The 25,475-nt window shown below is 44.7% G+C and overlaps 1 protein-coding gene across 30 annotated transcripts in view; it reads left to right on the forward strand.

Annotated features, from left to right (window-relative positions):
- The window catches only part of LOC132834995 (sorbin and SH3 domain-containing protein 1), a 434,648-nt gene that overhangs the window by 273,029 nt on the left and 136,144 nt on the right, over window positions 1–25,475 (forward strand). For 24 of the 30 annotated variants that reach the window (XM_060854183.1, XM_060854186.1, XM_060854201.1 and 21 more), the window contains exons 1-3: window positions 6,458–6,603; window positions 15,597–15,652; window positions 24,759–24,827. In XM_060854183.1, coding sequence (XP_060710166.1) covers window positions 6,572–6,603; window positions 15,597–15,652; window positions 24,759–24,827 — 157 coding nt within the window. In that variant the 5' untranslated portion in view covers window positions 6,458–6,571. Of the gene's footprint in view, window positions 1–6,457; window positions 6,604–15,596; window positions 15,653–24,758; window positions 24,834–25,475 lie in introns of those variants that run through there. The other 6 variants (XM_060854191.1, XM_060854189.1, XM_060854190.1 and 3 more) reach the window with 2 other exon arrangements.

Consider the following 25,475-nt stretch of genomic DNA (forward strand, 5'->3'; position numbering starts at 1 on the left):
CCAGGGAAACTCAGTGGATGTGATCTATCTAGACTTCCAAAAAGCCTTTGATAAGGTGCCACACGAGAGGCTGCTGAGCAAGGTGAGGGTCCATGGTGTTTGAGGTGAGCTACTAGGATGGATTGAGGATTGGCTGTCTGACAGAAGGCAGAGAGTTGGGATAAAAGATTCTTTTTCAGAATGGCAGCCGGTGACAAGCGGTGTCCCACAGGGTTCGGTGTTGGAGCCACAGCTGTTCACATTATATATTAATGATCTGGATGAAGGGACTGGGGGCATTCTAGCGAAGTTTGCCAATGATATGAAGTTAGGTGGACAGGCAGGTAGTACTGAGGAAGTGGGGAGGCTGCAGAAGGATCTAGATAGTTTGGGAGAGTGGTCCAGGAAGTGGCTGATGGAATTCAATGTGAGCAAATGCTCAGTCTTGCACTTTGGCAAAAAGAATAAAAGCATAGACTACTTTCTAAACGGTGAGAAAATTCATAAAGCCAAAGTACAAAGGGATCTGGGAGTGCTAGTCGAGGATTCTCTAAAGGTAAACATGCAGGTTGAGTCCGTGATTAAGAAAGCGATAAATGTTGTCATTTATCTCAAGAGGGTTGGAATATAAAAGCACAGTTGTGCTACTGAGACTTTTTATAAAGCTCTGGTTAGGCCCCATTTGGAGTACTGTGTCCAGTTTTGGTCCCCACACCTCAGGAAGGACATACTGGCACTGGAACTTGTCCATCGGAGATTTACACGGATGATCCCTGGAATGGTTGGTCTAACATACGAGGAATGGGTGAGGATCCTGGGATTGTATTCATTGGAGTTTAGAAGATTAAGGGGAGACTTAATAGAAACTTACAAGATAATACATGGCTTGGAAAGGGTGGATGCTAGGAAATTGTTTCCATTGGGTGAGGAGACTAGGACCCGTGGACACAGCCTTAAAATTAGAGGGGGTCAATTTAGAACAGAAATGCAGAGACATTTCTTCAGCCAGAGAGTGGTGGGCCTGTGGAATTCATTGCCGCAGAGTGCAGTGAAGGCCAGGACGCTAAATGTCTTCAAGGCAGAGATTGATAGATTTTGATGTCTCGAGGAATTAAGGGCTATGGGGAGAATGCGGGTATGTGGAGTTGAAATGCCCATCAGCCATGATAGAATGGCGGAGTGGACTCGATGGGCCAAATGGCCTTACTTCCACTCATGTCTTATGGTCTTATCGTGAGCGCTGTTTCTCAGATGGGACATTGAACCGAGGTCCCTTCTCTGTTTGGATAGATAAGATCTTTTGGCAAAGTTTCAAGGAAGTGTGGGATGTTCTTGCTGGTATGCAGGCCAGTATTATCTCTAAATCCAACATTGTGAAAAGTCGCAATCTGACTATCTGCTCCTTTCTCTGGCATCTTGCTGTGTTAAAATTGTCTCCCTTTGAGGAGCATATTCTTGTTTGTAAAATGATTTGGAACATCCTGGAGTATGGGAACGTAAGGTCTGTCATTTTTCCAGCACGGTAACCGTAATTGCATTCGGCAGTTGACTGTATTCGGAGTCTGGATTAGAGTGGTGCTGGAAAAGCGCAGCAAGTCAAGCAGCATCCGAGTGACGGGAAAATCGATGTTTCTAGCAAAAGCCCTTCATTCCTTGACTCTGATCTCTAGCATCTGCAGTCCTCTCTTTCGCCTAGCTGACTGTATTCTCCCAGTCAAAGGCGGATATCGGTCCTGGAGCTGAGACAATAGCCTCCCTTCTCCCTCCTCTTGTGACTTGTACCTAGTGGAGCAAAGTCTGAGAATAGCAATCTCCTAACCTTGTAAAATAGCTCAAACTGACTCATGGAGTGGGAGAGGAATATAGATGCCGAGCTGTGTAAAGCCAGGAATTGACGTAGGTGGCCATTTCAGGAATCAAAGAGTCTGATTTGAAGAGAAGCAGGGAAATATAATTCATTGTGATGAAAGGAGTTGGGAATGGTGGCTGAATTTTGAGTTCCAGTCTGGAAATGGACGACTGGTCACCAGTGATGAAGCTGAGGGTGGGGACCAGAGGAGTTGCACAGATGATTGGTGAATGTGTGATGCTGGAGTGCAGAGCTGGTAAGGATAGAAAGGTGGTGGAGCTTGAAATCACTGCATTGGAGAATGTAGCCTGGCTCTCAGTCAGCTCTCTGAGCCTTTTTTCCTGCGGAGCGAAACTCTGAGTCACTCTTTCGGGATCTTACCCAAGTGCATCATCTGATGTTTACCTGGATTGAGTTCCATTTGCCAACGATCACCCCATCTAACTAGTCCATTTATCCTCCTGGCGATCCCTATTATTTACCACCCCACTTGTTTTCATATCACCTGGAACCTTACAGATCCAGCCCCCTACAGTCAAGTCTAAATTACCACAAACAACTAAGGCCCCAACATTACTACTTGTGGGACCTCACTGGACACTGACTTGTCACAAAAACGCCCTTGACCATCCCCTCTGCTTCTTGCCACCCAGCTAATTGTGGATCTAATTTGCCGAGTTTTTATTGATCCCATGGGCTCGTAACTTCGCTATTAGTCTCCCATGCAGGACCTTATTAAAAGCCTTGTTGAAATACAACACCAAATGCATTGCTTTCATCGACAAACCTGGTCACCTCTTTGTAAGATTCAATCATGTCTGACCTCCTTTTGACAAAACCATACTGATTGTTCTTAATTAATGCCTGCCTGTCCAAGTGCAGATTAATTCTGTCCCTCAGAATTGCTACCAATAGTTTTCCCTGACCATCGAGGTTAGACTGACTAGTCTGTAGTTTCCTCCCTTCTTCAATGGCAACGGTGGATATGCTTTAGGGAGTCAGGAGGTGAGTTACCTGCTGCAGAACTCCCTGGGTTGTTCTGTTCTTCCTGTGACAATACTTGGGGTGGCTCAGTGGTTAGTACTGCTGCTTCACAGCACCAGGGACCCAGGTTTGATTCCAATCTCTGGTGACTGTGCTGACTTCACATAGACATTCTCCATATGTCTTCATGGGTTCCCTCCTACAATCCAAAGATGTGCAGGTTAGGTGTATTGGCCATGCTAAGTTGCCATAGTGTTCAGGGATGTGTAGGTTAGGTGCATTAATCAGGGGTAAATGTCGAGTAATAGGGTAGGGGGATGGGTTTGGGTGGGCTACTCTTCAGAGGGTCAGTGTGGACTTGTTGAGCTGAAGGGCCTGTTTTCATGCTGTAGGGATTCTATGATTTATGATAGTTATATGGTTAGTTCAGTTTAGTGTCTGTTCGATGGTAACTCCCAGGATATTGATTTTGGGACGTTTGACAATGCCATTGGTAATTTCTTTTTGCTTCTTTACATTCAATGGTTAGATTCTGTCTCTTATTGGAGATGGTGATTGTCTGGCATGTGTGTTACTTGCCATGTACCAGTCCAAGACTAAATGTTGTCCAGGTCTTGCTCAGTTTGGACAAATACTGCATCAAGATCTGTGGAGTGATGAATGGGGTTGAGCATTGTGCAAGCAGCAGCCAAAATGCCACTTCTGACCTTTTATAATAGAGGGGAGGTCTTTGATGAAGCAACTGAAGATGGTTGAGCCTAGGGCACTACCTTGAGGAACTGTATAAGGTCTTCCGGCGCCACGGTAATATCGCTACCTAGTCAGAAGGCCAGCTCAAGTTCCTCCTTCTCCATGTATGTAACATAACATCTCTTAACAGGTAACTGAAACTAAAATATGTACCAGATGAACTCCAGGATGTCCTGGAGCTGAAATGACTGGTCTCTAACAACTACAACCATTTTCCTTTTGTGTCAGCTGTGACTCCAGCCAATGCAGAGTTTTCCCCTAATTCCCCTTTAGCTACAGTTTTGCCAGGACTCTTTGTTGCCACATTCTCTCTGTTTTGTGGCTTTGATGTCAGAGCAGTTCCACTCCTTCCCCTTTTTGAGTTGAGCCCTTTGTGTAATTCTGTGTAGATGCCAGTGTTGCAGCTGGACTAGAACAGCTTGGCTAGGGATGCAGCTAATTATGGAGCATGTTTAGGGCAGCACGGTGGCTCAGTGGTTAGCACTGCTGCCTCTAGGCAACAGGGACCTGGTTCGATTCCAGCCTCGGGCGACTGTCTGTGTGGAGTTTGCACATTCTCCTCGTGTCTGTGTGGGTTTCCTCCCACAGTCCAAAGATGTGCAGATTAGGTGGCTTGGTCATGCTAAATTACCCTATGGTGTTCAGGGATGTGTAGGCTAGGTGCATTAAGGGAAATGGGTCTGGGTGGGTTTCTCTTTTGGAGGGTCGGTATGGACTTGGGCTAAATGGCCTGTTTCCACACTAAAGAGATTCTATGATTGTACATCTTTAGTACTATTGCTGGGATGGTGTTGGAGCCACAGCCTTTGCAGTACCCAGTACCTCCAGCTCGCTCTTGGTGTTAGTGTGGAATCAATTGCATTGGCCAATGACTGGAATCTGAGATACAGGGGACCACCTAAGTGAAGAGATCCACTCAGCATTTCCAGCTGAAGATTGCTGCAAATGCTCCAGCTTTGTCTCTTTCACTGAGCTGGCTCTCCCTTCATTGAGGATAACTATAGAGCCTCCTCCTTTAGCGAATTGTTTAATTATCCACCACCATTCACAATTTGATGTGACAGGACTACAGAACTTCGATCTAATCTCTTGGTTGTGGGATTGCTTGGCTCTGTCTGTCACTGACTGCTTCTGCTGCTTGGCCCACATGTAGTCCAGTATGGTAGCTTCACCAGTTTTAGGTGCTTCTCCTGCCAAGCCTTCCAGTACTCTCCATTGAACCAGGGTTGATCCCTTGGCTTGATGGTAATGTTACGTGGGGGTTATGACCAGTCCTGAGGTTTCAGATCATATTGAAGTACAATTTTGCTGCTGCTGGCCCACTGTCTTGAGTAGTTTGATTTGCTTAAAATCTGTCCCATTTAGCACAGTGTCACCTAACATGATGGAGGCTTTCCTCAATGTAGAACTTTGTCTCCACAAGGACAGTGCAGTGGTCACACCTATCAATACTAGACAGAAATGGGTACTGCAGATGCTGAAGATTAGAGTGGTGCTGGAAAAGCACAGCAGGTCAGGTAGCATCCGATGTTTCGGGCAAAAGTCCTTCATCAGGATTTTCCTGCTGTCTGACCTATTGTGCTTGTCTGGCACCACTGTACTCTTGACTCCTTTCAATACAGTCATAGACAGACGGAACTGCCACTGATGGATTGGTTGGCATAAGGTCAAGTACGGTTTTCCCTCTTTATTATTACGTCCTTCTGGACTTAGCCAGTTTGGTCAGTTGTGGTTCTTCCTTGTAACGGTCATTGAGGTCTCCACCTCGACTACATTCTGGGCAATTGCCACCCTCCAGCTTTCTCCAGGTGCTGCTCAACATGGAGCCTGATTCATCAGCTCAGGAGGGAGACAGTAAGTGGTGTTCAGCAAGTGGTTTCCTCACCCATGTTTGACCTGATGCTGAGCGAATTCATAGGATCCAAATGCAATATCGGGATCTCCCCGGTCAACTGTAGAATACTGTGCCACCACCTCTGCTGCATCTACCCTGTACATGGTACAGGATGGTGCCGATGGTATCTGGAATATTGTTGTTCTCATTGGATCAGATGCTCATAAGGAGGCTTCACAGCATGGCAAAAAGGCCCTTCCACCCATTGAGTCTGTAGCAGCCATTCAGCATCTATCTACTCTTATCCTATTTGCCAGCATTTGGCCCACACTCTTATGGTATCAAGAGGGCTCTGTATTCTGTTGTCATTGTCAGCGCTTTGGTCAGCCTGGTTTAATTCCTTTTATTAGACTTGATAGCGGTACGACAAAAAAAAACTGAAAGAAGTACGGATGCTGTAAATCTGAAACAAAAACAGCAATTTCTCTTCCTGTTTTGGTAGCGGTTAAATACAAGTGAATGGCTTGCTGGGAAATTCAGGGCATAAGGGTCTACCACACGGCTGTATATCTGGTCAATATTTAGCTAAGTCTAGATTTATTAACTAGCTTCAAATTTCACTATCTGTTTTGGGGGGATTTGAACCCATGTTCCCACAACGTTAGCCTAGCCCCATTGCCTGTGGTACGAATAAATCATCTATCATTTGGATCAGGGTCCAGGCAAGCTGAGCTTTCTTTGTGCACAGCTTCCCTTAGCGTCTGTCACAGAAAATCTACTCTCAACACAAACAAAACTTTATTGACCAGTCCATACCTTAGCCCTTGTCATACATTGTGTCAAAGTGTGAGATCATCCTTCCCCATTCGGATCAAACAGACTACAGGCTATTGAAACATTTCAGCCATCTCGGGGTATTTGTCCTTTGGAATCCTGTGAGAAAGACGTCAGCCAGGCTGTATGAAGGAGCCTAATTAAAGCAGTGTGGTGGGAGGAGCTGAGGTACTTAAAGCTGACAGCTGAGATCTGGGGCTTTCACATCCAACACCAGTGAATCAAATGAGCAGTCATTGAAAGCACAACATCTCCCTTTTCAAGCCGGTGATCACATCCAGGCCAAATCTAACGTCACGGCACAATTGGAGCAAGCTGAAGAATTACCCATCGAAAAGAAAATGCCTCCTTTAACTGACAAAGTCAATCCAAGGTATGGAACGGGTCTCTCCTGTTACACGATAAATGTGATTTGTTTCTTCAACGAAAACAATTGTCAACCACCTAAAGGGCCTTTGTGAAAAGGGCTTTGACAATCTTGTGTTGGTAGAGGAGAACAGATTGTTGGTTTTGTTACAAGCTGCACGTGATGCCATGTTAAAGTCTTCCCTCACTGTGCGCATTAGATGTTGGAATCTATTTGACAATGAAAGCAGTCTTCTTCTAACATGCAGCTTAAACTCTTCTCCACCTCCACTTTGTGCTGTTTTAATTTTATATCCAGTGGGGCTGAGTTAGGACAGTAACTGAGAGCCTTGTGTTTAATCTTGTGCTCTTTGTGCTTTAGTGAACATTACTGTTTTGCAGTGTAAATGGATGGCATTAATTTACAACTGGATTGAGTGGACCGGCGGTATAAAAATGCCTGGCACAGGACAGTCTCCCCTGAATGGGTGGCATTGTGCCCGCAGTCTGTTGCCTGTGTTTCCCAATTTGGCAGACAGGGTCACGATTTGCACTTGGTGGCGTCATGCTGTGGATCAGAGAGTTAGTTTACATTCCTCTGGCCTGGTTAGAAGCCGTCATTGTGTCCTTGAAGTCTCAAAATAAATGTGGCACGGGTGCAAGGTATCACTGGACTGCCTCATGGTGTGACTTGTTTACTATTACTGCATGTCCCAGTGGGCTATTGACAGCACTGTAGCATCAATATAAGATCGTCTTTCCAATCAAGGCAGACTTTGCCACTAATCTAGTGTGTAAAAGGATTTCCCGATGCATGGCTACACTGGACAGCCCAGACAACTCTCAGCCTGTGACTACTGTTCCAGATCCTAACTAGGGTATGTATCAGGCTTTTTATGACTCCCTGGTTCAGTGTGTGTAAATCAGCTGTAGTCCCTGGGCTTGTCAATATTCCATGGCCCTCGTGGTCTGCTGGAGTTTATTGCGATACTTCTGCAGTTGATTGTTTGCTGATGTTTGACCAGTTATGCAAGGTGTAGAAGCGATAGACATGGGCTACAGTAAGGCATCAGACATCAACCAGGAGATAGGGGCTTCCAGGTGAGAAGGGAAGAATATGGAATGGAGTGTGGAGGAAGTAGGCTATAAATAGAATTTGAAGCAAAACACCTCATGCTGGATTACTGAAAGAAACACACAGAATGCTGGAAGAACTCAACAGGTTTCGCAGCATCTGTGAGGAGAGAGAGAGAGAGTTAATGTTTAGAGTTTGATCTGTCATCTTCAGACCATAGGCCGATGAAGAATCGTGTCGGATTTGAAACATTTATCTCTGTTCCTCTCCACAGATATACTGTGCTCCAGTGTTTGCGTTTGTTAATGAATCAATGAGTTTGAAAGTGAGAGCAATGGTCATTGCTGGGCAATGGCTAAGGAGAGAGAGAATAATTAATTGGGAATAAAAGACACTGTTGGTGAGCAAGACAATGTTGATCTCTGCTCGAGAGCCCGGTGAACCTGAAAGTCTAGGTACGAATCCCAGTACCATATCAAAGTGCCACTCTGATGGACTATTGCTCTCCACTCTCGGCTGGAGGGACTTTAGTAGCACAAGATGTCAACTCTGATAAAGATAGCATCACTAGTTTAGCCCACACAGACTGCTGGTTTTGAGAGTGTTTAAAGGGCGGAGACTGGCAGTGATCCCAGGTCACAAATTTCCAACTGGTAAGGAATATGTTGAGGCAGAGGAATTGAATGATGATTGAGGGGATGCAGGAAAGGGAAACAAAAATGGTGGTGTGGGTGGGCTAATGTTCCAGTATGTTCTTACCAATGTCCTGAACTTTGGCACCTGTCATTTGTTTCACAGATACTTGTTGGTAGAGCCAATGTTCAAAGCAACTTTCATCTCATCCTAGGTCCCTCCCAATGTCTCCAATAGATCATGGTGAAATAAAGGCAAAGTTACACCATACCATAGGGCTGCTTTCTCATTAACCTGAAGGTCAGCATGCCTCAAGTGAGGGGAGAGGTTGAGCAGGAGAGTCCTTCATGGTAATCTCAGCCAGTGTGGGAATTGAACCCATGTTGTTGGCATCATTCTGCATCACAAACCAGCTATCCGTCCAACTGCGCTAACTGACCAGCAGTAGATCAGGATGGGAGCTGGCAGTCTCCAGAACCTCACAACAAGAGGCCACCCTCCACTGGTGAAGCCTGTGCCCTCACGGTATAGGTCACAGCCCTGCATAATGCTCACCCTGCCCTGTCCCTGCTTTAATGGCACCATATGGTAGTGGGACAGGAAGGGTGTTTCCAATGGAACCTGAAGTAAGGCCCTAGAAGCTATCTACTTCTGCCAGGGTGGCTGGTGTTGTACAACCCGCTGTTCACACTCATTTGAGTCTGTGCACTTCAGTTCATTGTTGATTTTATGCAGTCGTTGAAATACTGAGACAACAAACCAGGGACAAAAGTTGGACAAACCTCAGTGTGAAGGTCCAAGTTTGGACCCTTGTCCTTTGCTCTGTTCCATCTAGCCTCTTGGGTCAATAAGCAATAGGAGCAGGAGTGGGCCATCTGGCCCCTCGAGCCTGCTCTGCCATTCAGTCAGATCACAGCTGATGTCTTTGTGGAATGAGCTCGACCACCAGCCCACTCATCATAACCTGGAATTCTTTCACTGTTCAAAACTCTACTTATCTTTGCCTTAAAAACATGGAATGGGGTAGCCTCAACTGCTTCAGTGGACAGGGAATTCTTCAGATTCACAAACGTTTGGGAGAAGAACTTCCTCCTCAACTCGGGCCTGAATCTGGCAGAGATCCGCCACGGCACTGTTTGAATAAGGGCAGTGGGATGTTTTCACTGCTCCTGTTGTTTCACCTATGGCTTATTGGGATCATACAGTGCACAAATTGGTCTGCTCATGGGATCTTGTGTCCAAAGTTGCTGTCAAGTTCCTTGCATTGCAAAAGCAACTAGGCCTCAAAAAGTCTGTTGGCAGTAAAGTGCTTCAGGATTGTTCTGAGCTATGAAAGATGTGCAAGTAAATCAAAGTTCCAGGTGGAAAGGTATTGGTTTTTATTTGTACTGGGGGTGTCAGCATTGCTGGGTACATCAGCATTTATTGTCCTTGAGAAGATGTTGTAAGGGTCCTCCACAATGCTATTGGGGAACAGTTTTCCTAGTTACAATAGATGTATTAAAGGTGCTGTGTACACATGTGAGTTAATTTGCTTTCTCATCTCTCCAAGCGATCTGTACTGGAGCAGTAACTTTCCATTATTAACCATTGTTTCAGAAACTTATTCAGCTGTATAATCTCACTGGATAGGTGGCTTATATGTGGTGCAGATGAGAGTCAAAAGTTTTAAACTTCCATTTTGCAGTTTTAACACTTCCAGGAGTTTGTTCAGGATAATGTGTATAGGTACATGTGGAGGATATGCTGTGGGTGGGTAGTAGGAGGGACAGGTGCGAGGAAGAGAGTGGTGTGCTAAAGCTTCTGTTTAGACTCCTGAGGAAACACCACCGGAGTGAGGTGGTGAATGTGGATCCATTGAGCCAATGCCAATTCCTGTCTATCCACAATGTCCACAAAACTCAATGGCCCTGGCACATGGCTGGAGGTCAGGGAATAAAACTATTCCCTGTGGAGCTCAGGTTTAGGTGGCTTATGCTTGGTGGAACCACAGGATCTGACTTACTATTTACTGCTGTTTGAAGGTCAAGAAACATGAATCCAGAATGTTCCATCAGAAGAAGAAGTGGGTGGAACGCAGTCTGTGATGGGGCTTAGGCGGACTTGGGACTGTGGCTGAGCTAGTTTTATTTTTTTCCATGATTCAAACTGGTCCAAGTGAAGGACTGACAAGGAGCCTGTCTGGGGTAATTGACCCCCTTGTTTTCATTCCTGAGCTGTGGAATGTGGAGAATGTGAGTCTCTATTTCTGGATGTGCTGATTGCCTGCTGTACGTCTGCTGACAAGCTTGGTACTGACACTTGGCTCGTTATTAGGAAATGATTCCTATTTCTGTCACAAACTGTTTATTGTCACTCAGCGCTCAGTCAGAGCACTGCAGCTTTCCTTCTCCCTCAGCCTGGGCTAGGGATGTATGAGGGGGCCTGCTGTGTTCCGAGGGGAGCGAGAGAGACCGCTGGAAGTTTAATTGCAGTTTTTGAGATCATATCTGGAATACTGTATATATAATTTCAGACTCCTGAGTTGAACAAATATATAATTGTTAGATACAGCTTGAAGAAGGAATGATTCCTGGGATGAAGGGCTTAATCTGATGAGAAAAGATTGGCTTACATCTGTTGGAGTTTAGCGGAATGAGAAGTGAATTTTTGTTATTCATTCACGGGATGAGGGTGTTACTGGTTAGACCAGCATTTATTGCCCATCCCTAATTGTCCAGAGGGCGATTAACAGTCAACCACATTGGGCCTCCGTACCCACAGCAATGTAGATCAGACCAGGCATGGACAGCAATTGCCTTCCATAAAGGACATCAGTGAACTAGAAGGACATCAGACAATCGGCAAAGGATTCATGGTCATCATTAGACTCTTAATCCCAAGTTTTTATTGAATTCAAATTCAATCATCTGTTGTGGCAGCATTTAAATCTGGATCCCCAGAACATTAGAAGGTTAGTCCAGGGACCCGGTAATGATAATACCACTAAGCCATTGCCTCCCCCTCATGTACGTTTCTGAGAGGGCTTGACAGGGTTAAAAGTAAAATTTGGTTTTTATTCAGTAATGGGATGTGGGTGGCCCTATTGTCCACCTCTAATTTCCGTTCAGTGGTCCATTTCTGAGGGAGGGGCAGTTAAGAGCCATCCTATTGCTCAGGGTCTGGAGTCCCATGTCGGAGTAGACCAGACCAGGTAAGGAAGGCAGATTCCCTTTCCTAAAGAACATTGGAGAAGGCGATGGGATTTAATTCCAGAGTTTTCTTGAGTTCAAATGCCACCAGCTTGATCCCACATCCTCAGAAAATTACCTTGATGACGATATCACTGTGTCATGGTATCCCCCAGATGTCTCCCTTTTATGTTGTAGATCAGGAGAATTCATTTTTTTTGGAGGGTCATGAGGCTGTGGAATTCTCTTCCTCAAAGCAGTGGAGGCAAAGTCTAATGTTCAAAGGCCAAGTTAGGTAAATTTGAGATAGTCAGAATTATTGTGAGACAGATAAGACAACCATAACAACCATTAACCCACAACAAAGCAGATGCAATGGCCCAAATGTTGGTCAGTTTTATTTTTCTATTTAATGTTTTATGTTTCTGTGAACTGTAGAAGGTGGGTCTCCGAGCAGAAGGGGGTCTTTGTGAATTCTGCGTTGACTGAGGGTGAGTCAGCTCCCCTGAAGTGTGGGAGCTTTAGCTGTCACTGAGAACTGTATAAACTATGTCAGAATAGTGAAGGAATCTGGATGAAAATAACTCAATCTACACAGCACAGTGTATTTGGAGAAAAGATGAGAAACTCTTGATGTTTGCTACAGTTCTGGCTCTGTTCCAGTAATTTGACAGGCTCATTCCCCTTCAGTCTAGATAGATGTCACATTGTACTCTGCTGAGTTTGATTTACTAACTGTTCTTTAAAGTGCTTCCTAGTTTCCTGGATATACGCTACACCCCATCACCGAGAACTATTGTGATGGGCAACAGCGCATCCAGATCAATACTGAATTGAACTGAGCTGTTTGGTAAATGACAGGAATTAGACTGAGACTTGGTCTAATTCGCTCACTGTCTATATCAAAGAAAGTTCTTGTATCTCAGTTTAAGAAACACCTTTGGCTCCTGGGAGATGTTTAAGATTTCTTCTTTTTTTGCCTCTGAAGTAACATCTCATGGCTTTATTGCTATGTTGCTAGAATATTCCATGACCAAATCGAGCAATGAAAACTGGATTAGCTTGGAGTATATTGATGAAATGATGTCACTGGTGACTCATTGTACATTCCAGAGAATCCTGGAACACTTGGACTCAGTCAAACGAGTGGGGTGCTGCACTTTGTAAAGCCAACTTATCTACAATCTCCGCAGAACCTTTGTTTGCTCATGCAATTTAAACTCTCAGCTATTTTTTCCACACCTTTTATGGCACTGTTAGCGATTGCATGATGCACTGGAAGATGTGCGTGTTGAGTGTGGTTATATTCACCAATAGAAACTGAACTGGAACCTTTTTGCGAGCTTTGAGTGATGGTGAAATAAGTCAGCCAAACTATTCCATCAGTTATATTGTAGCATTTTGTGTATCTTTTTACTGTCTTCTAACATTTTATTAAGATTCCCTATTTCATGTCTGAAAGGCTTTGACATTCACTGGGGGAACTGTCCACAGGCCCCCCCACCCTCACTGGGGCATGGGCCCCCTACCCTCACTGGGGCCGTTGTCCACGGGGCCCCCCACCCTCACTGGGACTGCTGACCCTCATTTGGGGGTACTGTCTATGGCTGAAATTTATTGATATCTCTGAGTTGAGTGGACGTTTTCCCATTTTGTTTCTTTTGCATTAAGTGTTGTCTTGGTTAAGGCTGAGAAAAACAGGAGAGAGAGGTTAACTCTTGTTGTGATGGATTCATTTTTTCCCCCTCTTATCTACTAAGTAGCTGCTTGAACAATAGCTCATTGTGTATTCCCGAGTCTGACTTCATTGTCTTTTGAAGCTGGCAAGCTTTAGGTGAGCTTTTCCTGACCCAAAATATGATATTATCATGCGGGCGTGAAGTGAAGCCAGAGATATAGATTTAAGTTTCTTGGTGCATGTTGAATAGCTCTGGTTTTGGATATAAGTAATAATTTCAGTTTTGATCTTCCATTTACTTCATATTGGTTTTATGAAGCTTGCCACTGCACAGTTGCTTAGAGGTTCTTTACTTGCTGATTGAGATTTGGCCACACTGACCTCTGAAGCCTGGAGGTCTGATGGGATCAAACAGAGGGAATATAGATTTGTGGTCACGCGACCACTATGATCATTTGGGTTTTATGTTTCTTCCTTATTAAAAATATAGTTTAACCCATGAGAGGTCTCTTATATTAAAATCAGGTGAAGGTTGAAAGATGAGAATCCATTTTTTTTTTACCTCTGTTGTAACACGACAGGTCAGGTTAAACTGCCTCTCTGACTCTGCGTTCAGTTCTGGAGCACTCCTCAGCAAGGGTATGTTAGCCTTCGAGGGATTGGAGTAACGATCAGTATGATGCTGGGTGAAAGGGTTAAAGTAAGAGTATCTACTGTGTAGATTAAATGTGTACTTGAGCATTAGAGATTAATGAGTGATTAAGTTGAGTGTTTAAGATGATTTAGAAGTTTTGATAGTGTGACGAGACTAACATATTCTACTGATACAACAAGCCCAGAACAGAATCCCTACAGTGTGGAAGCGGTCTACTGAATTCATACAAATTTCCTGAAGAGTATCGCACCCAGCCCTCCGTGTCTGTAATCCTGCATTTTCCATGGCTAACCTACCTAGCCTGCACATCCCTGGACACAATGGGCAATTTAGCATGGTCAGTCCAGCTAACCTGCACATCTTTTGGGAGGAAACTGGAATACCACAGAAGTGTAGGAAGAACATGCAAATTCCACACAGTTCCAGAGGCTGGAATCGAACCCAGATCCCTGGCGCTCTAAGGCAGCAGTGCTTGCTAGTGTGCCACCTGAACATGGGGACATAAGCTTATAGCTAAGCATTTCTTCAGACCGAATCACAGCAGTCTGGAATATCCTCTAGTAATGTCTACCTTTACATGTGGTAGATATATAATATAAATACTGTGAGGAGCGTGGATAATTGAGTTCAGATGCAGATCAGTCATATCTAATTCAAATATCCCAGAAGGGCTGAATTGCTTCCTCTACGTCACCCAGTTTCTGGAAATCTGGATTCGGTTTTCCTCCGATTTTGCACTGGGAAGCTCTTTGATTGTGACCAGTCTGGGTGGCCAACTTGCAGGCTATTTGAGTGACAATCTATGCCCACAGCTGATTACCCAAAGACATGTTGACCTGCAGACATGTTGGAGCCAATGGGATTTGCAGTTTGGTTTTAAAGTCAGCTCCGGAGTGACACTTGATCCGGATGTGTCAAGGTTGGAGCTTGGCATCTGTTGAGAGCTCATCGCAGAGAGAGAGAGTGAATAAAATGAAGGGGCACCTGTTACGTATTTCAGTCCTCAGATGGTGGCCCCTCTGCTCTTCAACCAGAGTCAAAGATCACTTTTCACAGCAAAGTATAATTTTTATTGAGTTCCCCACCTGCTGCATGAGGATACAAGAGCGTAGCCTGTGTAGTTTCCCGAATAGTAGAATCTTCCAGCACAGAGTTCCAATCGGCCCATTTGTGGCCATGCTAACTCTCTGGAAAGAGTTGAGTAATCAATCCCTTGTTCTTCCTTGCTTTGCCACTCCCTTAGTTGGTCTTTTCCTAAATCATCCTTGTGTAACAACTTTCAGGCATTTGGTGAATTTGCTTCCCCGTGGGTTGTGGTGCTGTTGCTAATTCTGGATGAGCAACTCCAATTGCAGAGAGTCCTGTGTGTACTGACCCTCCGCTTTTTGCGAATTTGATGGCGAGCTTAATGTGATACTTGAGTGGGTTGCGCGCTCACCCCCATGACAAGCTTGTTGCTTCAAGTACATCTGTGTGACTGAAACATTTATTCTCAGCTGATGTTTAAGTGCAGTATTGAACAAGTGAGATGGGATGAGATCTCCAACTGGTTTCTGTCTACTTTTTAAAATATTTCTAAATGATTGAAGAGGAGGTAGTAGAGGGAGCTTTCCACAGTGTCCTGATTAAATTAGCAAAATGGTTCTTGAGCTCATTTCTGTGTGGGATCCTGCTGTGTACCAATTTGTTCCATTCATTGTAACAGTGACCACTCTTCTGAAGCATTCCAGTGAAGTGTTTTACAGTGAATGGCAATGAGCGTGTGTTGGTAGGTGGGTTGGGACTGACTTTGCCTTTCTTTCTGTTCCAGGGACGACGAGAATCTTGAGGTGCACAAGGCAGGTTCAGACATCGCCATGAGTTCAGGTAGGCACACAGCTAATGAGGTGCATGTTAATCAGAATTCCTGGCCCAGCCCACTTCCTGCCAAGGGGGCTGGTCATTTTTGTGAAATGAAAATGGAATGTGTTCAAAGTACACTTGCAGGCTTACATGGCTTTTGTGGAGTTTGATCTGAAGTAGTAACTTTCTATCAACAAAATAGCTTTTGGCAGTTTGTTAGGTAAACTTTGGTTGGCCATTATGCCATGTATTGACAAATGTATTGGAAGTCATCTCTGAGTGTAAAAGGCTATTGAGCAATGGAAGACATCACTGCCAGGAGATCGTGTTTTCCTGCACTATCCATTCCGACACACTTTGCAGCAGCAGTCTTTTGGAATAGTGCTGAGGCTCCTCGATATCCGTAACGTGGAAACTATGTGAGCAATCCAAGTATTAATCCAGTGAAGTGGTTCTTGGTACACACTAGGGAGCAAATCTGTGCCCTTGCTCAAGTGTACATCACTAAGACGCACAATGTATGGCTTGTTAAGCCTTTAGAAGCATGAGAGTACATTACCCCCAACACCAAATCCTTCATTTATCAGTGATTGTCCCCTGCATTTCGATCCTGGGATGTCCTTAAGAAAATGCTGATATTGCTGATTGAGGATGTAGAATAAATGAGCAATGGGCACGAACAGAGTGTCACTGGTTTGGGGCATAGTGTGCTGCATTAACATGTTGCAATATCTCTCCGTTTTGACCAAGGCATTGATTGAGTTGCTTGTACATAACACACACAACCTGTTTCACTTCTCTTCTCTTCCTCCCTCCTTCTCTGATGATTTAGGGCCTGATTTGTCGAAGTCCTGTTGTTCCCTACTGCATACCTGTTTCTTTTCTGGCTGGAATATAGTGCCTGTTGGTATGTATCAGCTGCATTGAGTCTTGTTCAGTACAGGACAGCCTGAGGGCAGAACATCAACAAACATCTTTCTCTTCCATTTTAGAATCGGTCCCCTATCCACCAACACCGTCCTCCACCCCAAATCAACCATTCAGCTCTCAGGCCTCCAATGGAGTGCTACCTTTTTATACAGCATTCTCACTTCATTACTTCTCTGCTAACCCTTAAGGTGATGATTCCTTAAAAATGCAACTGGCATTTTTTGTTCTGATTTTGGTAAGAGGAGGTTTCTTCTTCTTCATGGAGCCAGTATCCCTTCCTTAACCCTCCCTTTGTCATCCTGTTCTCTCTCTTTCCTCCCCCCCCCCCCCCCCCCCCTCCCCCCCTCCCCAGTCAAGCAAAGGAGACACCGTATAGTTTACCTCCTTCATTTTTATTCTGGGTCCTGGAAAGAGAGAGAACGATCGCCCATGTGCACAGGGACAAGAGTTTCTGGCCTTCTCTGGAACAGCAGTTTCTTAATGAATTATATAGTCATTTTACGAGGAGGAGCATCCAGATAAGGCAGCATACATGTTGCTTGGGTGACGTTACAACCAACAGCGTCAACAGTAAAGATTAAGCCATATGCTATTACACAATGTTCTTAACTTTAACTGGCTTCATATAATGAACACTTTTCACCTTGTTAAACTGACGTTACATACTGAATGCTTCCAATATTGTTAAATGGCTCTACATAATGACTGACTTTTCATCTTGTTAACCCATTACCCTTGCCTCCAGCACCCATTGTTAACTGCAAGTTTTTATCTGATCTGAGTCATGCTCAGCTGATCCTCTTGTTTCACAAAACTCAGAACTTAACTCTTTCCCTACCTGCTTTTACCCTATATACTTTCTCTCCTTAACTCAGGAGCTTCTTACGCTTGGCAAGATGGAGTTGACTTGTCAAGATGGCTAAACAAGTTGGACCTTTAAGTCATTAGAGTCTAGGAGAATGAGGGGTGATTTTTATTGGAACATACAATATTCAGAGGGGCTTGATGGGATGGATGTTGAGATGTTTCTGTTAGTATGGAAATCTCATACGAGGGAATAAAGTTACAGAATAAGGGGAACACTTTTAAAACTGGGATGTGATGAAAATTCTCCCAGAAGGTTGTGAATGACTGGAATTTCTTTACTGCAGAGAGTTGTGGGGAGACAACATCACTGGAAGTTTTTGAAGAAGTTGATGGATTTTTGAAATATCAAGGTGTGAGGAGCTGGCATGGAAGAATAGTTGAGGCCTGAAACAAATCAACCTTGAATGGCAGGGACAGGCTTGAAGGGTCAAAAGGCCTACTCCAGTTCCAGCTTCTTCTATTACATTGTGCTTTTCGGATGGGCTTTCAAATTAAGGTGTGGATTTAACCCCTGTCATTAATCCTGATGGAGATGGGAATAAGATTCAGGCAGGCTTTTATTAAGGGGATTTCATATGTAGCTTCAGTGCTTGGCTACGAAGTGGAAAGGAATGGAGGGCCCTGAACAATAGGGGTAAGGAAAGCTGGTCAACTCCTGTAACAGAACATAGGGTATCAGAAATGCATTAAGTGACTGAAAGTGATAACTTGTCTGTGGTTTTTATTCTGTTCATTAGTGGGATGTGGGTGTCACTGGCTGGCAAACATTTTTTGCCCATTCAAGGTTGCCCTGGAGAAGGTGGGGGTGAGCTGTCGTCTTTCCTGTGAGTTGGAGAAAGTGAGGACTGCAGCTGCTGGAGAGTCAGACAAAAAGGTGTGGCCCTGGAAAAGCACAACCAGTCAGGCAGCACCTGAGGAGCAGTAGAGTTGATGTTTCGAGCACAATTTCTTCCTGGGAATTTGACCCAGTGACTGAAGGAATGGCGATTATATTTCCAAGGCAGGATGGTGAGTGGCTTGGAGGGGAACCTGCAAGTGGTGGCGATCCCATGTATCTGTTGCCTTTTTCCTTCTAGGTGGAAGTGATTGTGGGTTTGGAAGGTGCTGTCTGAGGATATTTGGTAAGTTCCTACAGTGCATCTTATAGATGGTACCCACTGCTGCTACTGAGAGTCAGTGGTGGAGGGAATGGATGCTAGTGGATGTCTCTGTGTTTCAAGACAAGGTCATTTGAGTGCCAAATGGAGTTTAATTTAGATAAATGCAAGGTGCTACATTTTGGGAAAGCAAATCTTGGCAGGACTTATACAATTAATGGTAAGGTCCTAGGGAGTGTTGCCGAACAAAGAGACCTTGGAGTGCAGGTTCATAGAGGGTGGTGCGTGCATGGAATGAGCTGCCAGAGGAAGTGGTGGAAGCTAGTACAATTGCAACATTTAAAAGACATTTGGATGGGTGTATGAATAAGAAGGATTTAAGAGGGATATGAACCAGGTGCTAGCAGGTGGGACTAGATTGGGTTGGTATATCTGGTCGGCATGTTAGACTGAAGGATCTGTTTCCGTGCTGTACATATCTATGATTCTCTGACTCTATTTGCTTCAGGCTAATGTGATCTTGTTCTGCACTCTCTATACGTTTGCGTTCAGTCTGTCTGCCAACTGATGACATGTGATATACCCCAAACTCTGTCTTCCACCCCTTCCTCTCCCCCTGCCTTGGAATGGAAGGTTTGTGTGAAAATTTTATTTTGAGAGCAGGGGCAGCCCTTCTGAATTGGCTCCAAGTTGGACAGGCCAACAAGCACTGTCCCTCTCTCCAGCACTCTGTATTTTTATTGTTTGATCGTAAATCTGAGGATCTGTTGCCAGACTTTCATCTCCAGCACAATAATGCTACTGGACTGTGACCAGTACTCATACTACCCATTGGGACTGCACACTGGGAGTGCAGCTCAAACAACAGGAAGCCTGAAGCCTTTGTTTTTGTCTTTGCAACAAACACCAAACCTTGCTTCTTGGCCAACCTAGTGTCCTCCACAAAGTTCAGGCCAATTGTTATTCTACTTGCTTTAATCAATCCTATGTTATCTCACTTGTCGCAGAGTCTTGTGGTCACGACTGTGTTGGGTTCCTGTCCTCCAGTGTTCTCAGTTCAACACCATTCCTGACATTAACCCACTGCATCCCAGTAATCTTCCTTGAGCCAAACAGTGACATTGCTATCACCAGGGTGCTATCACCACATTCTGAATCCTGTCTTTCACTCCTGGCTCATTCACTGCTCACGCTTTGTCCCCTTTCTAATTTAATAGGATTGTACCTTGCTATTTCGCTGAAAAGTCTCAATTCTAGTCACCATCCTGTGAGTGGAACAGGGTGGCTCATTGTGCCCAGAGGGTATCTCCACCTTCTAGTCACACTGCGTTCCGTGTTCATGCTCCCAAATTGAGGTGCTCCCACTCAAAAAAAAAAACACACGCTTGTAGCAGAGATACGATTTTGCAAAGACTTTTTTAAAAAATTCCCACGGAAGCAAATAGCCACTTATCAGGAAATGAAGGAACAAAGGGTTAGGGATAGTTTTCTTGGTAGTTATAACGAGAGACATTAATTACCCAATTATAAATAGACAGTGGTGGCATAAAGTGCAGAGAGGGAAAAACATTCTGGATTGCATTCAGAAATATTCCAGCATTCAATCCAGCAAGATGGACAGGCTATCAAACCGGGTCGTTGGGAGTCAGGTGAGCCAATTAGCTCTAGTGTCAGCAGGGAAACATTTTGAGAGTGATTGTTGTATAAGGTTCAGGGTAACAATTCTGAGTAAGAATCATTTAACAGTTGAGGAGCCAACTTCACTGAAGGAAGCTGACTGGATGGACAAGAATGAGAGGCGGTCAGAAAAATCTAACCGAACTGAGGGTTACCTTCAAAACACAGCCGATTTAGGCACATTCACAGTGTATTCCTGCAAAAGCAAAATATGGGGGCCCGCAAATTGACAGCTCCCTGGATGAATGAGGAGAGAAATTATGATGAGGAAAGAAATATTGTCTACGACAAGTATCAGGTAGAAAGTACAATTGAAGAATACAGAAGTTGCAGAGGGGAAGTGAGACCAAATGAGAAAAGCAGAGGAATTGTAAGATTTAACTGGCGGCCAACATAAAGGAGAGGCCCAAAGTCTTAGATTACTAACAGTGTGGAAACAGGCCTTTCGACCCTACAAGGCCACACCGATCTGCAACCCACCCATACCCCTACCTTTACCCTTTACCTAACACTACAGGCAATTTAGCATGGCAAATTCACCTGACCCGCACATCTTTGGACTGTGGGAGGAAACCCACACAGACACGGGGAGAATGTGCAAACTCCACACAGTCAGTCGCCTGAGGCGGGAATTGAACCCAGGTCTCTGGCGCTGTGAGGCAGCAGTGCTAACCACTGTGCCACCGTGCCGTGTGGAAAAATATAAATAGTAAAATGGTGGTAAAGGAAGAATCGGGCCAATTAGGGACAAAAAGGGTATTTAACCATGGTAGCAGGGCTGTGCTGAGTTATTACGTGAATGCTTGCCATTTTCTTTACTAAAGAGGTAAATGTTCCTACTTAATACATAGAAACGCTTGTCACTAGAAGAGTTCAAAGTTGAGAAGGAGGAAGTGTTGAGTCGACTAGTACTTTCGGATGACAAGGAACTGAGATGGAATGAGATGCTTCCAAAGATTTTTGAAGGAAATGTGAATGGAAGTTGCCAGGGCCCTGGGCCATAAATTTCCCTTAACTCGAGGCAGGTACTGAAAAATTGGAGATATGGAGACATTATGCCGTTGGCTTTTTTTAAAAAAAAATATCCGATTGGTTACAGACCAGTCAGTAATTTCTTTTTTAAAAAACTGAAATATGAACATTTCTTGTACTTACGATCAGCGGCTTTCCACTGTTCTGCACTGTGTTCTAACTTGTCCAAACAGACACTTGAACATAACTCAAGGACTTTGTGTGTTAAGCATGTTGGATTTTCACTTTAAGAGCTTAATCACGTGGCATTGTGATAACATCATCAGCCCTTTTGGAGGGAAATAGCTCAGTCTTCCATTGCTGCCTGGTAGATTAACATATCATGTAATAAAACTCCAGCTGTTGTTCAAACACTTCCACTGATGAAGGAGCAGTGCTCCAAAAGCTAGTGCTTCCAATTCAACCTGTTGGACTATAACCTGGTGTGTGATTTTTAACTTCAAACACTTCGACTTCCTATCCTCCTTGAAATGTAACCACTAACTTGCTGGAGATTTTTGGAGAGGTAATGAAGAAGATTGATGAGGGGAAGGCAGTTGGTGCATTGTATGTAAACATAAGGCATTTAATACTTTGCCTGACAGCGGACTGGGAGAGAGTAGACAAGGGACATGGTTTAATAATTAAACAGTCTCAAATTAAGGCAGAAATGAGGAGAATGTTTACTATCGGATGCTCATGGACTGTGGAATTCTCTTCCCTGGGTCATTTAAGGCAGCGTTGCATACGTTCTTGAGTGACGCATACATTCTTGAGTGACACAGAAATCAAAGGGTATATGCTTGGACAAGAAAGTGGTGTTAAGGTCGCAGTCAGATCAGCCGTACCTTATCAAATGGCACAGCAGGCGCGAGGGGCTGAATGGCATCCACTTCCTTCTCATATGTAACACATGCTGTTATCAACAGAATGTTGAATGTGGGGACCTTGTTGGATGAAAATGAATACTCAAGCCCAAATGAAAGGACCATCTGCTGGGCATTTCCAATGCATTTATGACTATCTGACAAAGAAATAGGAGGTGGGACTTTAATTAGGCCACTTGGCCCCTCTAACCTGCTCTGGTATTCAGTACAATCATGGCTGATCAGCATGTGGTCTTGATGCTGCTGTCTGTCCTCTGTTGCCTGACGAGTCAACAGGCCCTTTATATTGCCATTGCCAACATTTCTGTATCCGGCCTGTTTCAGTGCTTCAGTGAGGCTCAGTGGTAGCTGGAGGAACACCAGATCTTCCACCCAAGGTACCTTACAGCTTTCAGACTCCCCGTCGAGTTCAACAATCTCAGGATGTGAACACCATTTCTATTTCAGTTACCCTTTCCCACTCCTACACCCAAGTCTTGGTTTGTGTGGGTTGCTCCCTGCAGTGGCAGCCCAGTTTCAGCTATTCAGGCTTCTCACGTATACCCTACCTGGTATTTATATCTCTGTTTATCAGCAGCTATCTCTCTGCCTATTTCCATTTTTTTATTTCTTGCTTGCTCACTTGCTCTCGCGCTCTGTTTGTCTGTAGATGCAGCTCTGTCTTTATTTCATTCTTACAGTTGGTTGCCCATGTGACCTCTATGATGAGACTGGAGTGCCTCAGGCCTCTGTGATTCATAACTCCTGGTTGAGTCACTTCACAATGGTGCCTGGCTCCTCCCCACTCTGCCAATGGACATGGAAGGCCCACTACAGTCAGTCAGCAGAGCTCAGCTCTTGCTGGCTTGCAGACTGACCACTCCCTAACGTGGCCTGAGAGAGGCGATCTACTTTTTCGTATTGCAGAAAAACACTAAAAGAGCCAAGGAGGTTTTTTTTTGCTGCTGTCGTAAATATTTTTGAGATATAGGCTTGGCTCCTCTTCCGTTTTAAGCAGTGGACCTGTGGCGTGTATTTGTATAGAAGCTACAATAGGCAAGTGTTGGTTGATAGACCATTGATAGAGCTGGAATGGGTGGGGGAGGAGTTGTTACTGTCATCTGTTCAGTTCATGTTGATATTCATTTATTTTCTAACTGTGGGATGGCTTTTTGTTTCCTGTAGCAGTATGGTTTGAATGTTGATTCTTTCATCCTTGGGGGTTCCTGTCATATCACAATTATTCTGGCTGTTTTCAATAACCCTTGAAAGAGTGCTGCTTTGACCAAAAGAGGCTATTTTGAGTCACTGTAGCTATGATTATCCAGTTAATTCTGCTCCTTGCCCTTTTTCAATGGCTCTGCCATTATTCCCCCTTCAGTCATAGAGTCCTACTGCACAATACTTCGGCCCAGACTGGTCCGTGCCGACCAAAATGCTAACCCCATTTCCCTGCACTTGGCCCGTATCCTTCTAAACCTTTCCTATTCATGTATTTGTCCAAGCCTTTTAAGTATTGTTAATGGCAGCTCATTCCATTATGCGTACCACCCCTGTGTTAAGAAAAAAGTTGCCCCTCTTCTTTCTCCTTTTAACCTTAAACTGATTCCCCCTAGTCCTCAATTCCCCAACCCTGGGAAAAAGACGGAGTGCACTCACCCTATCCATGCCTGTCATGATCTTATACACTTCTGTAAGATCCCCCCTTAGCCTCCTACACTCTAAAGAAAAAAAGGTTCTAGCTTGTCCAACGTCTCCCGATAACTCAAACTCTGAGTGTGTTAGAAGCCCAGTTCACTGCCCTGTCTACTTGTGACTCCACTTTCAGAGAACCGTGCACCCGAAGGTCCCTCTGTTCCACTACACTCCTTCAGGGCCTACCTTCAAGCACAAAGAGTCCATTCTGACCAGATTCTCTTCCCCTTCCCACCGCCCCCCCCCCCCCCCGGCCCCTGCGCCAACCCCACCAACAAAGCCATCACCACCACTTCATCAGGCAGTTCATTCCATACCTGTACCACCCTCTGTGTCTCTGAGGGCAGGGAAAGCAGAGATGATCATTGACGTTGAAGTGAAAATTGAATGGACCCTCAAAGGAAATGAATTTGCTCAGTTACGGGAATAAAAGCTGGGGGAGTGGGACTCTCTCTGCAGAGAGACAGCATGGATTGCGATGGGCTCCCTCTGGCTGCAAGCCTCAGAGTCTCATCTTCCCCCTCCAGTTCTTTTGTCTATTACCTCAACAGAGAGGATGGAGATGTGAAGACAGCTGTGTTTCATTACTGCCTCATCTGCGGTTCCCTCATGTCCTTGAGTTGTTGGTAAGTAGGAGTGTGAAGGGACTCCACTGTGATTCAACCTACAGTTAAACAACCAATGCACTGCCTAGAGTTAGGTGTGAGGAATATCTGGTTCAGTAGGACACTAGGCATTGCAGGAAATGTGTTGAAATGAGCCAAGAGTAAGGCACGAGCAGAAAATGAAAAAAATGTGGGGAAGAAATGGCTGTATGTTGGGATCAAGTTCACTGATTTAGTGCTAACCACCCTGTTGCTACAACTCATTGCTTTCAGTGTCTGGTTTTCCCATGGATGCTCTGCTGCTGCAGTCTGAATGAAGTTGTGTCTACTTGGTGCCTGGCGATCTAACTATTACTGTTTCGTTCTCTCTTTCTTTTCACAGAGGCTGAAGGCACTGAATCCCAGACAATTGTGAATGGGCTTCCAACAAACCAGCAGCAGCAGGATCAAGGTATTGGTGCGTTCTCCATTTCTTCTTTTCAAAAGGGATATTCTGTCAGTGTGCTACAGACTGCGCCTCTCCCTGAAGCTGTAATGAATGGTTCTGTTGATTGCCTGTTATTTGGGAGCTCATGCCCTCTTCACTCTGAACTTGCCCACTCTGACTGCTCAGGCAGCATCCTGGACTGTTTTGCCTCTTTGATACCTAGTGATCCCAGGCAGTTTGGGAGTAACATGCAATGTTGGTCATTGATGAAGGAAGGCCCAGGGGAAATGTAAAATTCCAGGTGTTACCTGCACGACTGCCAGTGGCGTTGCAGGTGATCTCCATGTGGAGGTTCCATCCTGGGGCAGAGACATTGCTGTTTGTGACAATGGTTTGGATGGGGCAGGAGAGGTTCGGGAATCCTTTGTCCAGCCTGGATTTAACCCTTTCTTCCCCACCAAGAAATAAAAGGCAATAACTTAGTGGTATTTTTGCTAGACTGTTAATCCAGAGATCCAGGTAATGTTCAGTGGGTCAAGGTTTGAATCCCACTGAGGCTGAATTTGAATTTAATGCAAAGTAAAATCTGGGTGTGAGATGGCCATGAAACCACTGATGATTGTTGGAAAAACCCATCCTGTTTGCTCATGTCCTTTAGGGAAGGAAGCTGCC

Source organism: Hemiscyllium ocellatum, chromosome 43, assembly GCF_020745735.1.
Source record: "Hemiscyllium ocellatum isolate sHemOce1 chromosome 43, sHemOce1.pat.X.cur, whole genome shotgun sequence".
Lineage (NCBI taxonomy): Eukaryota > Metazoa > Chordata > Chondrichthyes > Orectolobiformes > Hemiscylliidae > Hemiscyllium > Hemiscyllium ocellatum.